The sequence below is a fragment of the Phyllostomus hastatus genome, unplaced genomic scaffold, assembly GCF_019186645.2.
Source record: "Phyllostomus hastatus isolate PE091 unplaced genomic scaffold, TTU_PhHast_1.1 phas_contig_40, whole genome shotgun sequence".
Classification (NCBI taxonomy): domain Eukaryota; kingdom Metazoa; phylum Chordata; class Mammalia; order Chiroptera; family Phyllostomidae; genus Phyllostomus; species Phyllostomus hastatus.
Genome location: NW_025333872.1, coordinates 27,517,218 through 27,538,908, shown reverse-complemented (window position 1 = coordinate 27,538,908; position 21,691 = coordinate 27,517,218). Strand labels below are relative to the sequence as shown.

Sequence of the window (21,691 nt, the reverse complement as noted above, 5' to 3'; positions counted from 1 at the left end):
GCTCCACCCCTATTACTTCATCATGCCAATGAGATTAGGCTTCATAGATGAATTTAGAGGATTCAGTTCATAGCCCCTCTCCTAGTCAGTTTCTCTAAAAATAGCAGTAATACTAGTTAACACACACTGCACTTAATAAGTGTGAGCACTGTTTGAAGATCTTCAGGTATGTTAACAAACAATACACTAAATGAAAATTTTCAATTTATTGGAGACTGTTTTCTCCTTTTATTCAAGTGCCCTTGTTAAAAGGGGGTCAGAGGTAGAGAACTATTCCTCTGAACCCACAGTTTGTATTCCCTATCAAATCAGTTAAATTCCCCTTTCTCTCTCCAGCCACCATCGGTCTGCTGCTGGCAGCAACAAAGAGGAAACACAGAATATCAATAGATACTCAGGTCCCAAAAGAGATTACCTCCTTTATTGACCAGCATTTTTATAGTGTCGTGCCTATTACAAATAGAATTTCACACACTGGTGAAGTGAGCATGAACCTTCCCCCACCCCCGCAGTTCTTATTATTCTGAATAACAAAATGGGAATGGCCAAAACGGGACCCTGATCTTTTGACCTCAAACCCAGGCCTCTTTCTATCACCAGTTTGTGCTTCTGCATAACAATGACACTTGATTACTCATTTTTAAATATGTGTGCAATCAGTCCCATTCTAATTGTCATGATTCACTGCGTACTTAGAGGCCAAAAGTGCACCTTGCATCATCATTTCACTGCATCACAATAGCAGCAGCCAGTGCTTACTGAATACTCACTATGTTATTGTTCCCGGGGTCTTACATGTACCAACCCATCTGATGACAAGGACTTTAAATGCTGAAGTAACTCCATTTACCAATTATACACTCAACTCTTTTACATTTGTGGAAAACAGCTATGGTGGAAAGAATATTAGCCTTGGAATAAAAAAAGAATTAGATTCAAATTCAGTCTTTTATACTTACTGGCTATATTATTTTAGAAAGTTTTCTCATTCTCTGTACCCACTATGCATCACTGTTGTGTTATAAAAATACATTTAGTGTGCTGAACAGAACCTGGTTCACGGTGGTTCTTATACAGCATCTTAGTTTTAGAAACAACAAGAGGCAAGTATTGTCATCATGTTCACTTGAAGAGTGAGGCAGAAGTTCAGAATGGTAACCAATGAGTAGCTACCTAGGGTATGGACTCAGGTCTCCTCATTCTTTCAGGTCATTCCCCAGGCGCCACGTTGTCACCCTCTTCACAGCGTTGGCCTGTGTCTCAGGTACCATCTAAGCCTCGGAGTAACCTGCCTGGGAGACAGTGTTCACACCATTAAGTTTCTGTGCTTTATTACTGCCAGTTTCTAAATAACCAAGTGCTTTAGACACTACCAAGTGACAGCGCCTCAGCTGTGACAGCCTTGACACCTAGCTGCTTGGGGACTATGTTTTTGGAATTGGAGGGCTTTTGTTTGGCATTAGTTGAAGTGTGACTCTAAGCAATTAGACCATAGTTTGGGAATGATGATTTTGTTGGCTTAATTACATTCTATTTGAATAGAATTCCAAGCGCTTTTCTTGAAAATAATGAGCTCAATTTTGCAGCACCGATGCTATCCCTGCTTCAGAACCAAACTTCTTAATGAGCTCCTATTTTGACTAAATCTGTGTGAGCAAATTCTTAGGCTGAAGCTATCAACTCCTAATGGCAGAGAAATAAGGGAACAAACCCCATGTCCACTTTGTTTAAGGGGTTCATTTTACTTAGACCACTGAATGCATGCCCAGCTCAAGTCGTACTTAATCTGGTACTCAAGAAACAGGAATGAGTAAGTGTGTGAACGGTACTTGTGTGAGTTTAGTCTCATAAATTAATTAAATTAAAAAAAACTAATTTAAGTCAGCAGACTGCCACATTTACAAGAAATTGCACCTAAAACATTGATAGCGTTCTGTTGTTGGTTCTTTATATTTTGGAGGTGGGGTGCTCACATAATGTGTGTTTACCTACAGGGACCAGATTTACTTCTGAGACTCGCACAGGATACTTTCTTATTTAATAAAATGCTCCAAACCTTCTTTATCCTTGTGCAATGGACTAAATGTTTGTGTCCCCCTAAAATTGATATAACAAAACCCTTACTCCTAGTGTAATGGTATTAGAAGGTGAGGTTTAGGAGAGGTAATTGGGTCATGAGAGTGGAGCTCTTAACAACAGGATTAGTGCCCCTATAACCAGAGCTCCACAGAGCGCTTGCCCTTGCTCCACCTGGTGAGGACACAATGGGAAGGAAACAGTCAGCAGTTCAGCAGAGGGATCTCACCAGATACTGAATATGCTGGCACCTTGATCTTGGATGTATAAGCCACCAGAACTATGACAAATAAATATTTGTTGTTTAAGCCACCCAGTGTCTGCTACTTTGTCATAGGAGCCTGAAGGGTGACAGAATGTGCCACCCCAAAATATGCTATATATCATAAATATTATGTTAAGCTCAAGGCACTTGAAAAACAGCAGGTATAAGAAGGGCTCTCTGATCCTCCTTTTTTCTTCCTGAAAGCAGGAGATAAAACTCCCAGGTGAAAGATGTTTTCCCTGTACCAGGAAAAAAAAATTCTTATCACCATAGAGGAGTCGAAGCTGAGAAAATCCCATACAAACAGACCTTGTTAAAATAATTCTCATCTTTGGCTAAAGCCTCTCATATATTTTAGTCAATTTCTCAAGATGCTTCTCTGTTCATCCTAGTATGAAAGCATAGGTTTTGCCACTTCTTTGGGGTCTTCATTTCCTTATGAGGGTTCCCATGTCACATAAAACCTGTATTAGTTTATATGGTTTTCTCCTTTTATTCAGTTTTACATCTGTTTCATTCTCAGGGCCAGCCAGAGACTCCCGGTCTGCCTCCCCTAGTTTCCGGACAATGAGGATGTGATCATAAAAGGCCTGGACGCCCACTCCCACTCTCTCCATAGCCTGTGGTTGGGACCTGGGAGAACTGACAAAAGCTGGCAGAAGCTTTCCTGGATCTCTGTAGTAGTGGTCCAGAGAGGAAGGTTAAAATGTATCCTTGTCCCTTCCTTTCCAAGTTCAGGTTGGCAGGGGAAAAAACATTTTTGGAAAAACTAGTTCTTTGGATTGTGACCTTGTGAATCTGGTCTTGGTACCAACTGACTGTGGATCCTGTCCACACCGTGGGCAGCTGTTGCTTTCCTTTCAGTCTCATTTGTGCACTGAGAACAGGGCTTGGTGCTCCACTTGCCAGGGCCCATCCACTTGCCAGGGCCCACGGGCTGTTGGGTCTGTGGCTGCAGGCAGCTAATGGTCAGAGCGGGGGACCCTGAGGGCATGGTGGGACAGACACGTGGGTTGCCAGAGCTCCTCATTCTCAGGGGGATTGTCTAAGTCTTTCTTGCTTTGAAAGACTGTCTATGGGAGTGGCTCTGGAACTTGGGACAGCTGCATCTTTTGCACCGTATTTAGGGACACTTCTTGTGACCACAGTTAATCCATTAAAAGGCTTATTGGTTTTAAGCCTTTTAAAGCCTAAGAAGGCTTATTGGTTTGAAGTCACATTGAAATAGATAGGCCTTGGAAAATTTGGACTTCTACATCTAAAAGGATCTTTAAAAGATCTCTTATTATAAACAAATGCACTCACTATTGCTACCTATGTGAACATCAGATTAAAAGGAAAAAATAAGATGAAGATGAGAATCAACTCTTATATAAGTTAGTACGTTTTGAGTTTCTGTATCTATACGTAACTCATGGATAAGAATTAACATGAAAACTATAAAACCTCTGCATCTGTCTGTGTGTTTATGTCTGTGTATGCATTTATGTACACTGGGCAGGGCACAAGTATCTCTACAGTTGTGAGTACATGAAACAGAGTTTATTCTTGTATTATTTATTAATTGTTGCATTATTTTTATATGCACAAATGTAAACTTGCTTTTGCCCCCATGCTATATGTGATCTTTTTCCTACCTCCAGATAATATTGCCAAAATTAATTTGTAAAGAGCTCTATTTAATTGGCTTAAGAAAGGTAAGTGCTATAAAAATTCATGAAAACTGTCAAATATATAAAAACTAACCCCAATGTTTTTCAAGTTCACATGATCTGGGATAATCTTCAGTAAATAAAAGTTTAAGTTTGTTGGCTTCATAAAAATAGACGTGTCTTCAGAGTTGTCAACATTAAATATAGTGCAGGAATACAAATTCTTCTACCTGAGCTTACTAGTTACATAAGCAACTAGATGTTTACAATTATAAAATTATAAATTAAGCCTAAGAACAAAGCATACAATAAAAACTAAAGTGCTTATTGTATGTCAAGCATGGCAGTAAACAAAAAAAAAGCTGGAGAGAACCATGTGTTTTAACTTTTAGGTTCTTTGCTTATGTGATTTTTTCTCTGATACTTACTTGATTCATCTACAAGAAAAATAACATAAGTTAAAGTTAATTTATAAACAAAAGCTATTTGAGTCTGCTAATAAACATGTTCTTCTTTTGTCACACTAAAAACTTGTACTATGAAAAAAATGTACCTATAAATTACAAAATGGTATATTCATAAAATTGGCTAATTTGCTACAGTATGCTAGTACAGTAAGTCCTCACTTAATATCATTGATAGGTTCTGCAATTTTAAGCAAAACAATGTATAATGAAACCAGTTCTACCACAGGCTAACTGATAGAAACAAGAGTTAAGTTTCAGTGGCATCTCACAAATATTATAACTAAACGACACCATTTGAGGACTGTATATGACTGGTGATCAATATATGTAAATGAAACTACTAGAAACCATAAGAGTGAAGGGAAACAATTTTGTATGCAAAGTTTACAAGGAAAGTAGGATGTAAAAAAAAGAAAAGAAAAGGGGTTTGAAGGACATAATCTCAGAAGATTTATTCTCTCTCCTTATGAAAAGAGAGCTGTTGAACTAATTAGGCTTATTTGATATGTTTAATTATGTAGGAAACATTGCCAAATAAAGATGATGCTTCACCTTTTAGCTTATATTTGTATGAGTATATGCTACTAAGTATTTCAAAAATTGTATAAAATTCCTGGAAAATTTGTCAATGTTCTTATGACCTGTATAATCAACCATAATTATAATTATCTTAAAATGTTATATGTCACAGAAATAACCAAATTGCCTCATCAATTACACTATAATGAACTCTCACCAGACCTTTAACCATGGCTATTTTTGAGTGTTTTGTTATTCACAGATAATTATTTTTCACTCTGATGCTTTCCTGAAAATTTTTGCAGTCAACTACAAATAAAAGTGCATCTTCAAAGACATTCATGAAAGGACTTGTACAAGTACCCTGGAATATAGGTTTCTGATAACTTTAAAATCATATCAATGTACTAGGTAAGAACTTCCAGAAAGCTAACAGTGAAACTGATTGATTCATAAAAGTGCTAACCCAAGATCAGGCAAAACAAGAAATAATTACATAGGACTAAGTAAATTAATTTTTAAATTAATTTTTGTTAAAACAATAAAAATGTCGTTTTTTAATATTTTTACATTTTAAAATTTTTTAAATTTAAACTTATTTTTAAATATTTTATCTTCCAGATTAAAAATTTTATTTTTTCTTTTCTCTTAAATTATCTGTAACTTATAGGAATTTTGTGACTTATGCAGAATTTGTAAACAAAATTGAAACATTTATTTTTTCTCCTTACCTGATCTCTTCAGGATTTGGAAACTCTTACTGAATATTTGTATATTCATGACAATATAATAGTTGTTAGCATAAGTTCAGTAAGGACATGTTCTTCTCAACAGTACAAGATTGGAAACATTGGTGATTTTACCATGGTTTTGACTGGAACATCATATTTGGGAATAACATGCATAGAATTAGATATGACCAGACAAATTTAAGGAACTAAAGTCGACTTTATAAAGTCCCTTGAAATACCAGCCTGGTGCCTTGCTTACAGGGTTCCCCACTAATAGGTAAATAACAAAGGTCATTTCCTGGCAGACACAGGAAACTTGGGGACTTCTAAAAGAGAGTAATTCACTCAAATCTATATAGTATTGCAGGAAAAGTATGGTGCCAAATTCCTGACTTGGCTTATGTACCTTTATAGGCCTTTAAAGGTCCAGTCTGAGATTCCTTATTAAAAGTTGTGGCAAAGTCAACTTAACAAGAGTCTATATGATAAACCACTATTCTTGTTGCACTTATGTAAATAACCAAGCCAAGTTTAATGAGAGGAGACTTGTTTTACAAACATTTATCTTGCTTCAGTTACTATCTCCGATAAAAATGGACATGATAGTAGAGGGGAAATTTTGTGTTTCAGTAAAAGCTATAACACACTCTTGTGGGTCATCAAAAAGTGCCATGCTCACTGATGGTGGGCTTTCTTTCTCTTTGTAAACTCGCTCCTGCAACGCTGTGTATTTTGTCAATAATTAATATCCTCTATTTTTTCTCACCCTTTTGACTTGACACCACTAAAAATTACAACTGCCCTTTTTCTGAAGCTCCTCAAGTCAAGGCTGGGTGACTTGATATAAATGTTAAAGCAATCACCACAACAAATCACATCTGGACAACCTTCATGCCTGCCGCTGTGCAGGCCACATGGAAAGTTCACCATGACACCTGATGCCCCCACCGGAGACATTCAAACTAGAAAAAAATAAATATAGTTAATCGGATTGCCACTGCCTGTCTTCCCTCCACTACCTAAAGGCACTTTAAGCCCAATATCTAAAAATCTGCTTGACTGACTGCCCTCCAGAGTAAAAAACTGAGTGTGTAGTTTGTTCTAATCATTAAACTTTGTTTTTCTTTTGTTTCCATTGAAATACCCCTCATTCCATGTCTGTTACTCCTACTATAAAAAGGGCTAATTTAGACGCCGCCCACTTCCACCTACACTGACGCCTCCTGAAATGGGCAATAACTGTGTAGGCGAATTGACCTATTTGCAGGACTGAGAGACTGACTCAGTGACATACGGAACAATCAACCAACTCAGCTTCTGGATTGTGACACCAGTATTATTTTGGTAAACTAACTGTAGTGTGTAATAACCTAGTTTGTGTATTTTAACTTTTCAAAGGAAATTTGGAAACATGTAAAAATAGGCCCAATAGTATAAGGAACCCAATGTGTAAGCTTCGTCCAGCTTCAGCAATGATCAATTCATGGCCAATCTCCTCTATTTTACATGTATGCGTTACAGTGTTTAAAATACTTTCACCTACATCAGCAATTTTCAACCAGCGTGCCACAAGAATTTTTAAAACATGCAGCGCCTGACTATTTCATCAGGGCTCTGACCTCTTTTCCCTTAGATTGTCAAATTTTAAAATGACAACAGCCAACACAACAGTAGCTGTCTGGTGTGAACGAATCAAAATTATACCTATTCTTTTTGTCAGGGTAGCCAAAAATGTATTTTTTAGTGTGCCACAGAATACTAGTAATTAGTTTGTGTGTGTCATGAGATGAAAAAGGTAGAAAATTGCTGATCTCCATTATCTCCTTTGATCGTACTAAAAATTGCAAAAGGTAGGTAGGTTGTGCAGTGTTACACTTAAATTCCATTTCTAACAAATTAGCATTTTAATGTAAATGCCAATTGTTAAAGATAGTGGAGCAAAAGATATAACGTCCACTCACATTCTTTATGTGTGTTTTATTGGATTTTTGTGGGAAAGGAGGGACACTGGCATGTTTCTCCTCAGCTATTATTCAAACAGAATTGAATTATTTTTACTTTTTTACTTATTTAATTTACCCTCTCCCAAGGACATGCTTATTGCTTTTGGAGAGAGGGAAATGGAGGGAGTTGGAGAGGGAGAGAAACATTGACTGGTTGCCTCTCATCTGCACCCCAACTGGGGACCAAGCTGACAACCTAGGCATGTGCCCTGACTGGGAATCAAACCCACGATGTCTCAGCCAACTGAGCCACACCAGCCATGGTTGAATTATTTTAAATAAAATTTTTAGAATAAAATGCCAAATTTTACTGTACTAGAAAACTTTTTTTACTGAATAACCTTGATCCCAACTCATTCTATAGAAAATGGGATTTTACTAAACAAATTACTTCCAATGTCACATTTTCTGCCTAATAACTGCAAATGTCTAAAATTTTAAGGAAGCACTATAATTTACAATAATTCTAGGCCAAAGTAATATTTGTAGAGGATCCAGATGCATGGAAATAAAATAAACCAAAGAAGCCATTTAATCATGGTTTGGGTATCATTTTGCTGACAGCCATCAGTTGAGACTGTCACATACCCCTGGAATCGGGGGCTGTTAGAATTCTTCACTTTGATATGGCCCTTTCATGTAATTGTGTTTGATATTTTAACAGAAAGTACTTAGGTTCACATGCATGTGTGTATTGATTATTGATACCCCCACATTACATTATTACTCGTGCATGGTTTAGTTCTGATTCTGTGTACAACCTGATTTGCATACCCATATTATCATATAGATATTTACAAATACATAACCGTGAACAGATATTTTCCCTGCTCTTTCTTACTTGACTAAGAATATCAACGATGTCCCCAGATGCTCTTCTGAAGGTTGGTGTAGTCGCATGAGCAGAACCCCGGGCTCCACTGTCAGATGGGATCAGTTCTATACAGTGCACTCATCTTGTGGTGGTCTTTCTGCCGCAGAAGTGCAGATGCGTGTTACTCATCAAGGCAAAATGTCAATGTTTAGTGATTATACAATATGTTTTTGTTAATTCCCCAGATGGGATTTTTTTTAACCTTTGTTTATTTGAGAACAGCTACTGCCTCCTGAAATGCAGGGGCTGGCGCCAGCAATCGGAGCCTTCATTAGTACAGATGAAGCAAGGCTCATTTGTTACACAAATAATTAGAGAGATTAAATGAAAATAAACACTGAGAGGATGTACAGAAGCTCTAAAGTGAGGTAATCATTTTAATTACTCTAGTGATTTCCACCAACCTTCATTATCAGCCACACATCAAGTTTAAATTGTTCTAGGGGAACGTACTAGAGCTACCCAGTGATTATGCTTCATAAAAATGACATTTCTTCAAGCTTCCATTTAAAGGAGTTGTTTCTATTCCAGCACCTAGTAAATTATCTAAATATTTTAAGGATGATAAAATCTTGCACTTAAAACAGTTTAACCCTCATATGCTTCAAATGGACAGTCTTAATAATTTTTGTATTTTGATATCTTTACTGACATTTGATCATAAAAGTTGTGGGTCCACATTTTTGAGACACTCACTAAAACATTATGGCATATTTCAGTAGTTTGAAATAAATTCCCCTCAGAATCTTATCACCCTTAGTGATGACAAGCTGCACCTTTTCTTTGGAGTAAATTGATTTACTCGTTCTTCCCTTTCCTACCTCAAACTGGAAAAACTCTACCACACACAGTAACACCTTCCTGACCTGTGGGAGCCCTATTTAGAGGCATGGTCAGTCCTGTTTAGAATGGATTTCATTTTATATTCTTAGGCGATGATGATCCTGCAAGATCTCCTAAGATCTTTAGAGGACATGCTACTTGTATTTAAAAAGCATTTATTGATTGCCCTCACAATACCAGCTCTTCTGTAAAATACTATACCTAACTCATCCTATTTAGTCCTTACAGGATTCCCATGAAGTATGTATTATTTTCTCCATTCTCCAGATGAGAAACTGAGGCTTTGAGAAGCTCCTTGACTTCCCCAAGTTGCCTAAGCAGCCCAGCTGGGAATCAAACCCAGTTCTGCCAGACTGCAAAACCAGGATGCCCCCAAGGAATGACTGAATGAGGAAGACCTGTATTCGAATGCTGACTAAGGATAATAGAAAAGATGAAGTGATCGCATGATGTGGATTACTAGTCATGTGTTGTGTTGCATGACACCTGGGAATTCTGGGCACCAGTTAAATCTCAAATTCCAAAATTTGATTGAGTTTGAAAGTGTCTCATCTCTGAACAGCCCTGATTGCTGAAGAAGAAGCAATTAGGAAGTAGGTTTTATGGTGTAGTGGGAATAACTAAGTGTTCCCTACTAACAAGGTTAGTGAGGCTTTTTAATGCCATTCAGTAACCACTCGAGCTTTGCTCCAGCTAACACACAAGGCATTTCTCTTCAACTACATCAACGTGTCTGGCAGCATGCACGAGACTTCGGTAATCTTTGTGGGCTGCTTTCTAATAATCAAGAAAAGCCTTTACTAAATTCCATTCCCTTCCTCCTTCCCCAAGAAGGAGGACATGTCTTCTGAGGGCCAACCCCAGGCCTAACAAGGACACATTTATTCTGAGGTTGTGTTATACAGGGTGTGGCAAAAATAGGTTTACAGTTGTTGATATGGAAAATAATACAATAATTAATAAATAGCAATGCAAGAATAAACTCTAGGTTCTGCCAATTCACAAATGTAAACCTTCTTTTGCCCCAACCTGTGTTCACAGGCCCACTGGCTAGCGCAGAATACATGAAGCTGTCTAGTGGATTCCTCGTTTTCTGTGTTTAGGGTGTACTAATCTGCGGAGTTTAAGTATGAGCTGTGGGTAACCCGGGGAGGTCGGGACAGAAGACTTGTCCTTGCGGGGGTCCCGAGGGAGTGGCGCTGTTAAACCTGTACATTTCACTCTGAGGGGAAAGTAAGGGAAACTCGCATATGCGCCAGCACCGGATGAAAGGAGGGCGCAACGAGGGTAGGGCTGAGAGGCTGAGAGGCCCAGGATGTCAGGAAGGCTGGAAGGGCATCCGCCCTCACTCAAAAAGCGCAACCGGAGAAATTTACTTGTGAGCAAGACAGAGGAAGACAGATAACTGAGGGAAGATGGACTCAGGAATTATCATAGGCTGAGGAGGCTGGGGAGAAAAGGCTGTCTTGCTGCTTTGCAAGCACCTCCCTGGGACGTGACCATGGTACGTGGCCTCTCTTCTGTCTTCCTGGCACCTACATTACAGGCAGCCAGGGACTCAGCTAGTAGGCCTGCTAGACTGAAAAAGTCCCAACTAAGCACCAACGGTTTACTAGTCATCTTCCAGACATTGTCACAGTTCTACACATCAATGCTTACATGGGCAGGAGGGCCAGCTCTTCCCGGTCGGCTGGGTCCGACGGGATTTCTCCAGGCCTCGCACAGGGGAGGCCACTGGCTGCACCCGGGGAACCACGTTGCATTTTCACTTGGCTGCTTAACATTGACCTCGGAGAAATCACTTTAAACTCTGAGCCTCAGCTTCCTCATCCACAAAATGGAGGTGACTCGACTGCCCAGACCCCCGTGAAAGGATCGTTTGGAGGGTCAAACGGAATACTTCCTATGGCAGCAAACTCCGAGTAACTGTGATTCCAAATTACCGAAGAAACACAAGTAAAACATATTCAAGTGGAGTTTCAGGAATTTCCCCCACTGATCTAACTGCAGCCAGGCAGCAACCGTTCGGATTGATTCTTTCTTAAGAAGGCTATCTCACAAGTCAAACACCTTTGTCGGCCCCTCTCGGTCTGTCAGGCCTTCCAGCGATTTCTGCCATTCAGTGAAAGCGCTTTTTGTTGCCGCTGTTGGGCACACCCCTAGCAAACCAATCCCGCAGCTGGTAGCCAAAGAATCCACTGCCCTCTCCCGCCTCTAGGTCTCCCCAGTTTTCTGCGCGTGAATGGGTTTTCCTGGCTTATCTCCAAAAACCCTGCAGTATTTCAGAAAGCTGGGAGCGCACAGAGATGAGCAGAAGAGCATCATCCCCCTTCCCGGGGTCGTGCGCCCTCGGGGACCCGCCTCCCTTGTCTCCTTCGGTGGTGCAGCAGCCGCCTCCGGAGCTAGCTCGCGGGGGCCGTCAGCGCCAGACCCGGCGGAGAACCGGGCCCCCTCCCCACTTGCCTCTCGTAGCCCCTCTCCGCCAGTAGCAGCGCTGCTGTCTTCCCACGGGAGGACTGGGAGGACGCCGGAGTCCGCAGCGCCCCCGCCCCCTCGCTTTTTCTTTCTTTCCCTGGTTTGGGATCTTGCTGCCAGAGCCTGGAGAGGTTCTGAGAAGAGCAGAGCGAGGGACAGGAGTGCAGGATTCTGCTGCAGCGCGGGAACGGAGCTGGGGTCCTGCATCTCAGGCGTCCCCTCCTGGTCCTCGCTGCCCCGGCTGGGATGTGACCAGGGAAGCCCTAAGCGCCTGCCTCCAGCCCTCGAAGGTGTCCCGGAGAGCCCACGGTTGGAGTCCCTTTGCACGCAGGGCGCGGGACGGAAGCGGCGAGGCGGCCCGCCGGGGGCCAGCTCCCCGTTCCCACTCTTCGAAGAGAGCGCAGTAGGAATCGCCGTCTTCCGGGCGCTTGACACAACTCTGGGGTAGCAGCGCGCAGCTGGACCAAGTCTCGCTTCCCGCCGACTCACCCGGAGTGCGGGGCAGCACCTGCCCTCCTGCCTGCACTCCCTGTAGCCCTAGCTCCTTGGCACCTGCGCCTATCCCCCACGCCCAGGCGCTGAAATCGCGGCTCCCGGACCCCGCAGCGTCGCCCGACCCTATGGAGAGCGCGCGGGCCGCAGCTCCTTGAGCGCGGGCGCCGTCGCCGTCCAAACTGCGCGCTGGGGTCCACCGTCTGGCCCCTCTTAGGGGCGTCTGGGAGGGAAAGAGCGCACCATGAAGTCCGTGCTGTTCAGCCGCTTCTTCATCCTCCTGCCCTGGATCTTAATCGTCATCATCATGCTCGACGTGGACACCCGCAGGCCCGCGCCCTCGCTCACCCCGCGCCCCTACTTCTCTCCTTACGCCTTGGGCCGCGGGAGTGCCCGACTCCCGCTCCGCAGGGGTGGCCCGGGACGCGGATTGGAGAAGCGCAACCAGTCGCGGCCACAGCTACAGCCTCAGCCGGAGCCTCCTCTGCCCACCATCTATGCCATCACTCCCACCTACAGCCGCCCGGTGCAGAAAGCCGAGCTGACCCGCCTGGCCAACACGTTCCGCCAGGTGGCGCAGCTGCACTGGATCCTCGTGGAGGACGCGGTGGCGCGCACCGAGCTGGTGAGCCGCTTCCTGGCGCGGGCCGGCCTGCCCAGCACGCACCTGCACGTGCCCACGCCGCGGCGCTACAAGCGGCCGGGACTGCCGCGCGCAACTGAGCAGCGCAACGCCGGTCTCGCCTGGCTGCGCCAGAGACACCAGCACCAGCATGCGCAGCCCGGCGTGCTCTTCTTCGCCGACGACGATAACACCTACAGCCTGGAGCTCTTCCAGGAGGTAGTGGCCGGCCCTCCCCAGCTTGGGGGCAAGGGCGGGAGGGGGGCCTCGGTGGTCGGCCCGGGTGCGGCTGTACTTTGGCGTTATCACTTCTCAGTGCACTCTTTTAGGACTCCAGGTGGAGCGCTCCTCGCAGGCACCCTCAGCCTTGTCGTCCCTGGCATGCTTCCCTGGCCAAAGGGGTGGGGTTTCGGGTGAGGGACAGGGACTACTGCGGACTCAAGGGAGGAAGTCTGGCCAGGGGCTTTGCTCTCTGCCTGGCCCCAACATCGGGCGGAGAGAGTAGCACAGTTGTGGGGCGCGGGAATGATTTCCAAGAACAGGATCTGGGTGGCCTGAGGGTGAAGCTCAGATGTAGAGGGCGGTCAGGGTCGGCTTGGTTACTCCAGAGGCCTTTCAGCAAACAGGTGTGACTGGGATTCTAGAACCATACGGAGAGGAAGGTGGAGATGATTATTAAAAATCAGCCCAGAGACAAATTTCTCCGGCACAGTCCATTGGCATGGAAGTGATTATTAGTGAAAACGGTGCCTTCTAGGGGGTCCTCCCTCTGTTTCTTCTGCCACCCCACAAAAGGCCTTTTCCACTCTGCAGACTACCTCTTTTTCAAGGAAACCCTTTGGCAAATGACTTGAGACTGTTCTGGCTTGAGACTGCTCTGCTTGAGACTGTGGTTATGTTACTTTCACAGTCAGAGCTACCAGGTGCACTGTCCAGTTCCTTTTCTCCACCTTCCTCGAAGGCCTGTCTCTTTGGTGAGTTAGCTAGTCCACTCTTGCATGGTGCCATTCCATCCTGATGCTCGCCACGAGGTCCTGGGTGCAGTCCAGCCCCAGCTGTTGAAATGGTCTTATTTTCCTTTGGAAGGCCATACGTGCACACAACCAGCCGGCACCGGGTTAGAACAGGTGTTATTTTTTGAGACTGGTATGTTGTGGTCTGTGTGTGTATTCTGCAAATGAGACTGAGTTACATGGTTATTTTTTTCTTCAGTTTTCTTCTTTATACACAAGTATAGCTGAAAAAAATCTTGGATTCTTTGACATCCTGTGGGGCCATTGCCTTCCTCTACCCAAAATTCCTTGACATCTCCTGCCTCTGAGACTCCATCGTCCCCCCTACCCCACAGCTTCCCCAGGTAAACTAGATAAGCTGTGTGTCTAATAATCATATATGCCCCACACCCTCATCTTAACATCTGTTTGGCTTTTTTAACCTCAGGACAAAGCTACTCTGTACACTTCCAGTTTAATTTTTCTGCCTATGTGGCTTTAAAAAAATCCATTTCTTAAAGGCAGTTGCTGCCTCCATTTCTATTCATCCTCTTCTTCGTGAATAAAAGGACCAGTAATTGCTCTCCATCTTTTCTCCTCTATCCTTTCAGGATGTAGGGCTTTCTGTTCATGTTTCTTCAGAAGAAAAGAATATATGGTATAGACTTCATTATAACCAAGATTAGAAATATCATCTGATGTTTTTAATTTGGGCTTTTAGTTTTCCTCTTGTGTACTCTCTCTCCCAAAAGATGTGGTTTGTATTCTGAAGCACAGACCGTTCCATGTCAGTTCACCATAATTTAAACCCACTTTTCTCCTACAACTGGGAAGCTGCCTTACCTGGGAAAATTCGGTCTTGTGTATGTAAAGTAATGCATATCATTACTAATTAACCTTTTAGGGGGCTGAGCTGTGACAGGAGAGTGATTTTCAGTGTATCCCCAGCTGCTAGCCCCTTCTGTGAGATGTTAGATAAAGGGGAAGGAAGAGTTGGCACTACAGAAATAAAATTATTCAGAACAGTCTTCCTTTGATGCTTCCCAAACTGAAAGGAAGGCTTGTTGGTGGTGGATGTTAAACAGCAAGAGAAGAATCCAGTATTTTTTTTCTTTCCCATTGGTCCATAGGAGGAAAAAAGAGAGAGAAGATATAAGAAAGGAGAGGATGAGGAGAAAAAAATAGTAGTGGCCAGAGGAAACTATAAAGGGAAAAAGCAAAATTTTCAAGTGCTAAAATTGTGTACAGTTGGAAGTAGTGAAATAAAGAGAATAAAAATTAAGAGCACATGCAACTTTTTTTTAATGTCAAGGTACCAAGTATACAAAATACACAACAAGCAATTTTTTAAGCACAATATGCACAATACACTTAGAATTTAAATTCTACAACTCCTAGAGGCCCCTTGCAGATTGTAATTTTATGATCAGTCCCTTTGTCTACCAGCATCCTCCCTCCCTCCCACACGATGTGTTTGGACAGAGTAGACATCTGGATGCCTGTATGTCAGCACTTTCAGTTTTCCTCTTTACAATACATTCTTTCCTCTCAGGGCAGGCAATACTGAACCCTCCAAAAAGTCAGATTCATAGAATTTGTGCACCCTTAGATTTATGCATTAATGGGATGGCCTCCCCTAAACCATTTCTAGAATTAATGATTCCATGTGGATTACAGTGTAGACACTGCCCTCTTGGAGAAAAGGTAGGAGCAGATAAAACGTCTACACTCTGAAGCTCCTTGGGAGAAGGGGAGATGCTGATCAGGGATGCTGTCGGGCTGAGGTCCATATCTCACCCCTGTGTGTGGGCACACACACAGATCAGTTTTTAAGTAAGTCACAGCCCTTAAGGAAAGAATGTCCCGAGTCAGTCTTCATCTTTTATTCATAGCGCTTCTAATTTCCGTGGTTGATGTAAACGCAGATAACATAGGAGGAAAATGAACCAGGTACAAAATTAGCTCACTAAGCATTGGTTGCAAATGAAGGAAAGTAAAAGATGAAAGGTCTCCAAATTAAATTAAAGGCGCAACAGGCAATCCATGTTCAATTATTGCTCTGTGGTAACTGGCATGGCGCTTGCGTCTCCCATACTGCTAACTAATTTTCAGCCAACACTTTCAACCGAGTTGAGCTGCTAGGAAAGAAATATTTGGGTTGAATGATTCCTACATTGACAGCCAAATCCATTTGCAAATGAAGCCCAGTGTGAGTTGCAACCACAGAAACTGGGTCAGCCTTTGGAGAAAACAGTGGTTGGGGCTTTTTTTCAGGTTTCCAGTATCTCAAGAACTACTGCTCTTGCTGTGGCCTTGATGGGGCTGTGCACTCTGGATCACAGGTAATCCTGCCTGCCTGTGCACCTTGTCAGTCCAGCTCTCGGAAAAAGCTTATTTGCAAAGGATTGAGACTGCTTTCATAAAAGCAACAACAGAGAAATGTGACTCTAGCCAGTCAGGTTTTCAATAATGCTTTTGATCAGATTTTTGTGCTTTACTGGACAACCTTCCAGGATCTCCTGAGTTTAAAGCTGGTGCTTTTCAGGTGAAGTTGCTTTCACCTTTGCAGATTAATCATATTGAAAAGTTAAAAAATAGCACTTTCCCAGCAAGAACAAAAACTTTTAAACATTTAAATGTAATGAGGTAAGACTAGAAGACAGGTCAACTCTGAGACATTTAAGGAGTTCATGAAAGGACTCAGTTAATGAGACTGCATCTTGAAGATGTTCTGACAGCAGTGAACTAAAGAGGCCCTTTGTTTGGATTTTTGTTGGTTGGGGAATCAAGCTATTGAGTTGGCCAAAATGTTCATTCGGTTTTTCTGTGTCATGGCTTAATAGTTCTTAGTAGTCTTTAACTTCATTTGAAACAATTTTTAGATTGTATTGTGATAGCTGTCATATCAGTGTGCATTTTAAAAAAACTTACCAAACTTGGTGAATTTTTGTGTAGCCATTTTAATATTGAAGATGGATGAAAATAAGTGATATTTTTGGCATATTATGCTTTATTATTTCAAGAAAGGTAAAAACATAGCTGAAACACAATACATAGATTCGAGCAGTGTATGGAGAAGGTGCTGTGATTGGTCAAATGTGTCAAAAGTGCTTTGCGAAGTTTTGTGCTAGAGATTTCTTGCTGGATGATGGTCTACAGTAGGGTAGACCAGTTGAAGTTGATAGTGATCAAATTGAGAGATTAACTGAGAACAATCAATGTTATACCACATGGGAGATAGACAACACACTCAAAATATCCAAATCAATAAAGTTATTGGTGAAAATGAAAAGTGTGTATTTTATTTTACAGAAAAAAATCAAATGAACTTTTTGGCCAACCCAATATTTATATGCTAGGCAGGTGGAAGAGTTGAGGCTTAATTCTGCCTTACTCCTTTCCTGAAATATTCATAAACTCTCCCTTTATATGCAGCTTTTTGGAGCTATAATCCAAAGAATACTTAAATTCACAAGGTAAGCCCCCAAAAGTAAATTCTGTGTGTTGCCTGAAAGAAGACAAAAGATCTACCCTTCTTTTTATCCTTGAGACAGTTACTTGGTGTAGGGTAATTATCTTTTCAAAGTGAAGAAACCTAGAAGATTCCCTTAGGTGCAGCATGAAAAGATTATTTTACCTGAAATGTGTCCCTTGTGTTTTATTTCCCCCTGTCTAAGAGCATATTAATAGTCATGCCATAAGTCTCATGAAATGTGAGAGTTTTGTAAAAATATGTTCATAAAACTATAGCCAGTTTTCTCAGGCGATCAATGTTAAATCTTCTGATTTGCTTTAGTCTCCCTGTGTATAGTACTTGAGTTATGGCTAGTTTTTGACAGGGCTCTTTGGAGACCAGCAGTTTTCATTTGGATTTTGATAATTTAATGGACCAGAAATAATAATTCAGGTATAAAAGACATTCTCTCCTGCCTCTTTCAATTGTCTTTTCCATCATTTGTCCTCCTGCTTTTTACTGATTATTCTTTCTCATGAATAGATATGAAGACACGTCGGGATTATTGTTTGGTGCAGTGAATGTGTGTCTTTTAAACATTTAGGCTGTTGTCTGCTGCTTCTTGGAAACTATGGGAGTGACTCAATTTCCTTCTGTCTATTCCACTTCTTCTAAATTACAAGCTGGTAATTTTTCTCTTGTGTCAACAGTCATGGAATAGTAATTGCTTCTAAGGCATGCTACAAAAGCAAAATAGGAGAACCAAAGTGAATGGTCTTATTTATTAACAATTCCAGGTGGTATTCAAGTAGTGCTTTTTTTTTTTTACAGAATTCAATAATGTTCAGATATGTCTATTCAAATCTTTTGGACTCTGATGGACTATTTGCTCATTCTGTGTAAGTGAACGTGTTATTGTATACTTGATTTGCAGTACTGTTGAAGCATGGTATTTAAGTTTGGCATGGTTCTCAAATTCTCTCCCTAAAACATACCTAAAATTGTCACACCACTCCATAGATAGATAGGTAGGTAAGTAAGCAGGTAGATTTAGAATAGATTTCCAACTCACAGAAATAAACTAATAAAATATAATCCATTGTTTATACCTGGTAATTTTTGTGTACAACCTGAAATACATGTTAAAAATACCGTTTGCCATGGATACAAGCAAAACATACTTGACATCATCAATACTCACTATGGGCCAGGAACCACCAGTAAGATTTTACCTGTATTAGCGTAGTTGACCCTCACAACAGCTCCTAATGTAGGTACTAGTTCTGTCCTCATTTTTCCTTCGTCTTAACACTGATGCTCAGTCATGAACACAGTTCCTCAGTGAGTGCAGGGATTTTTCAAAGTGCAGCCTGAATCTAACATGGCGGGTGCAATCAGTAACCCCTTCTATACTTGAGCCGAAGGTCCAGGAGGTAACCAGAAAAGATCATGCAGACAGGATTTCATTAGGAGACCGGACTTCGAGCCTCAGGGTCCTTGTCTCAGAGCCTGTGCTCCTGAGTGTCCTGCAGCTCGTCCCACCTAACATGCATGCACAACACGCGGGCCTGGTCAGAACAGTGTTTAATTAGCAGGGGCCTTCTGAACTTGTCGCTCTCTTCTTTCATGCAGCAGCTCAGCTCTGCCTTCTGGACTACACCAACTTCTAATTTTCCCTTATGACCTTTTTGTCCTGACATCATTTGGTCTTAAAAAAATGTTACCTCCTCTCTCACTGTCTCACTGATAGATCATTTGATTTTTGGATTGTTTTTTCTAGTCAAGTGAAAACTGCCAAGTTAGTACATAAACTGTAGTCTTCTGGGTTTTTTTTTAAATCATATATTCTTGTGAACAAGAACTGATCATTTCTGCGAGAACATAAAACATTAATTTTTTTTCAGTTAATATGTGTACATCAGCAGCTGTATCTCCTGGGCATGTATACTATCAGGACAGACAGAATTGAATGAGAGATACTGAATTGTTTGCAGTTAACCACTGGGACAGAGGAGAGGAGCTGGGAACTGATTTGAGCTGGAGTTCCTGTGGGGGGCAGACCCTGCTGGTTGCTCCTCCCACAGAGGCGGAGGGGGCTCCCCCTGGAAGCACGAAGGGGTAGGCACTGTGAGCTCTCACTGGTGCACTGGGTGCACTGGGTGCGCTGGCTGCGGCAGGCCTGCATTGCCAGGCTCATGGGACTGCTCACTTGTTGGCAGGTTTGTTAATTTTCTTGTCTCATTTCTTCTGGGATTAGTGATTTCCCTGGATTAAAATCAAGATGAATAAAAATCATTGGTCAAGTCTTTTTGCATGCTAGGAAAACTGGGAGATGGCTGTGTTCTCTACCACAGGTCAGGTTATTTGGTCTTTCCTCCAAATAACCAAAAACTCAATAGTCCCCACCCCCATCAATCTCCTCCACCAATGGAAAGAGAACTTTAAACAGTATGTATGATAAAAAATAAAATAAACACTATATATGGTATATGCAGAATCTAAAGCTCTTGTTCCTTCAACCAGCTATTTATAAATTATATCTTCATCTCTCTAATGAAAGCCAAATGTGCCAAATGTTAAACATTCTCTATTAACTGGAATTTCAGTTATCTAAGAAAATTGCATATTAGCAGTAATAGTGTATCACTCTGGGAGATTCCATCTACCTACCTGAGCTTAAAGTTAGCACATTCAGAAGATATTTAAATATAATTAATCAGTATGCCTTCTCCTCGACTTGACATATGTTAATTGATCACTTACTATGTGCCAGGCACTGTGCTTAATTACTGTAGTAGGTAGTACAGCTGTGAACACAGAGCACCCCAGCCCTCCCAGGTTGAGCACCTGGTCTTAGTAAGCACACTCTCAGTGTCTGCTGAGAGACCTGCAGGTGCCTGGGAGTGTAAAGCAGAGTCACCCAGTAGAGTTGTAGGTTGGTTTTGTGTGTGGTGATAGGGGAGGGGTAGGGGGATGATTACTTGGGCCCATGTGGACTAGGGGAGGTTTATTCAGTGTGTAGGAGAACAGAGAAAGAGCACAGTTGGGCTCACAGGGAAAAAGGCCCAAGATTCTAGTGCTTGCCAAGGAGCCACTCTGAGCTCTGACCCCTCCTGTGAGAAGCATTATAGGGTCACTAGGCCTCTGGGGATGGGCCCCAGGCAGGCAAGGATGAGAATACAAACCAGCTCAGCACAGCGCAGGGGTGGGAAGGGACCCATCAGGCCCTACAGAGCAATGGACCTGTCAAGGAAACCGTCCTCCCAACGGAGACATGGACGACTGATGGGTGGCCGTCTTGGCACTGCTGTTGGGCACCACATGCTCCTTGACCCCCTGATTTTTCTTTTCCTGCAAAAGCAGCAAGCCCTGGGCCCCAAGAGCCCTGGCTGCCTGGTGACAATCAGTGTAGGCCAAGCCACAGGCAACGGTGCTGTCCGGACAGGGCCCCTGCTCCCGAGAAGCCTGGGGCCTGCCAGCATCCAGAGCTCCCCAGGTGGAGGGAGCCAAATTTATGGACCTGAGGAAAGAAGATGCGTGGATATCCAGAAAACTGAAAGGTGTCCTGTTAGCTTTGGGAGAGGAGTGGGAGTCTCTCCCTGAAACCTGTCCTGTACAGGCCCCTCAGTTTCTCTGTATTTGAAAGTGGCATTCAAATCACACCCATTAGAGTCTTCTTCCCAGGCACTGCCTATCCTCATGCCAAGCTGTGGATTTGAGAAGTGTGTACTGAGCAGTGTGAGCGGCATGCTTCCATTCTTTCTGTCTGGCTTTCAAATCACCCACAGGCAGATCTTTGACCTTTAGCTTTTAAAATGGAACTTGGTAAATTAATAGAAAAACTACAGATATGTATCTGTACATCTGATTGTATTGAGAAAGCGGTGACATAGACTGTTGTGGATTCGGTACAGCACCTAACATTACATTATATAATGAAGTACCTGTATTTCAGTTCACTTTCTCTCGTGAGAATATAAGCTCCACAAGGACAGGAGTTCTCTTTTGTTCGCTGCTGTGCCTCTGGTGTCCAGAGCAGCACCCACCATGTGGCAAATGCTTATTTGTTGAATGAATGAATGAATGAAGGACACTTAGAAGCCAGGGATTCTATTACAGAAGGAAGCGGTTCTAGAAAGGAGCTCTGCACAGATTGTCAGTCAGAGAACACATTTGAAGTCTGTGTTGTGTGCCTAGGATTATATCGAGGCCTTGAAATAGTAATG

General features: G+C 42.5%; 1 protein-coding gene and 1 pseudogene across 1 annotated transcript in view; one reads left to right on the top strand and one right to left on the bottom strand.

The window, feature by feature from the left end:
- Window positions 1–11,193, bottom strand: part of LOC123821494 — a 118,646-nt pseudogene extending 107,453 nt beyond the window's left edge.
- A 1,448-nt stretch (window positions 11,194–12,641) lies between these two features.
- B3GAT2 (beta-1,3-glucuronyltransferase 2) overlaps window positions 12,642–21,691 on the top strand; it is a 69,067-nt gene continuing 60,017 nt past the window's right edge. The window contains exon 1 of the mRNA XM_045843204.1: window positions 12,642–13,238. Coding sequence (XP_045699160.1) covers window positions 12,642–13,238 — 597 coding nt within the window. The remainder of the gene's footprint in view (window positions 13,239–21,691) is intronic.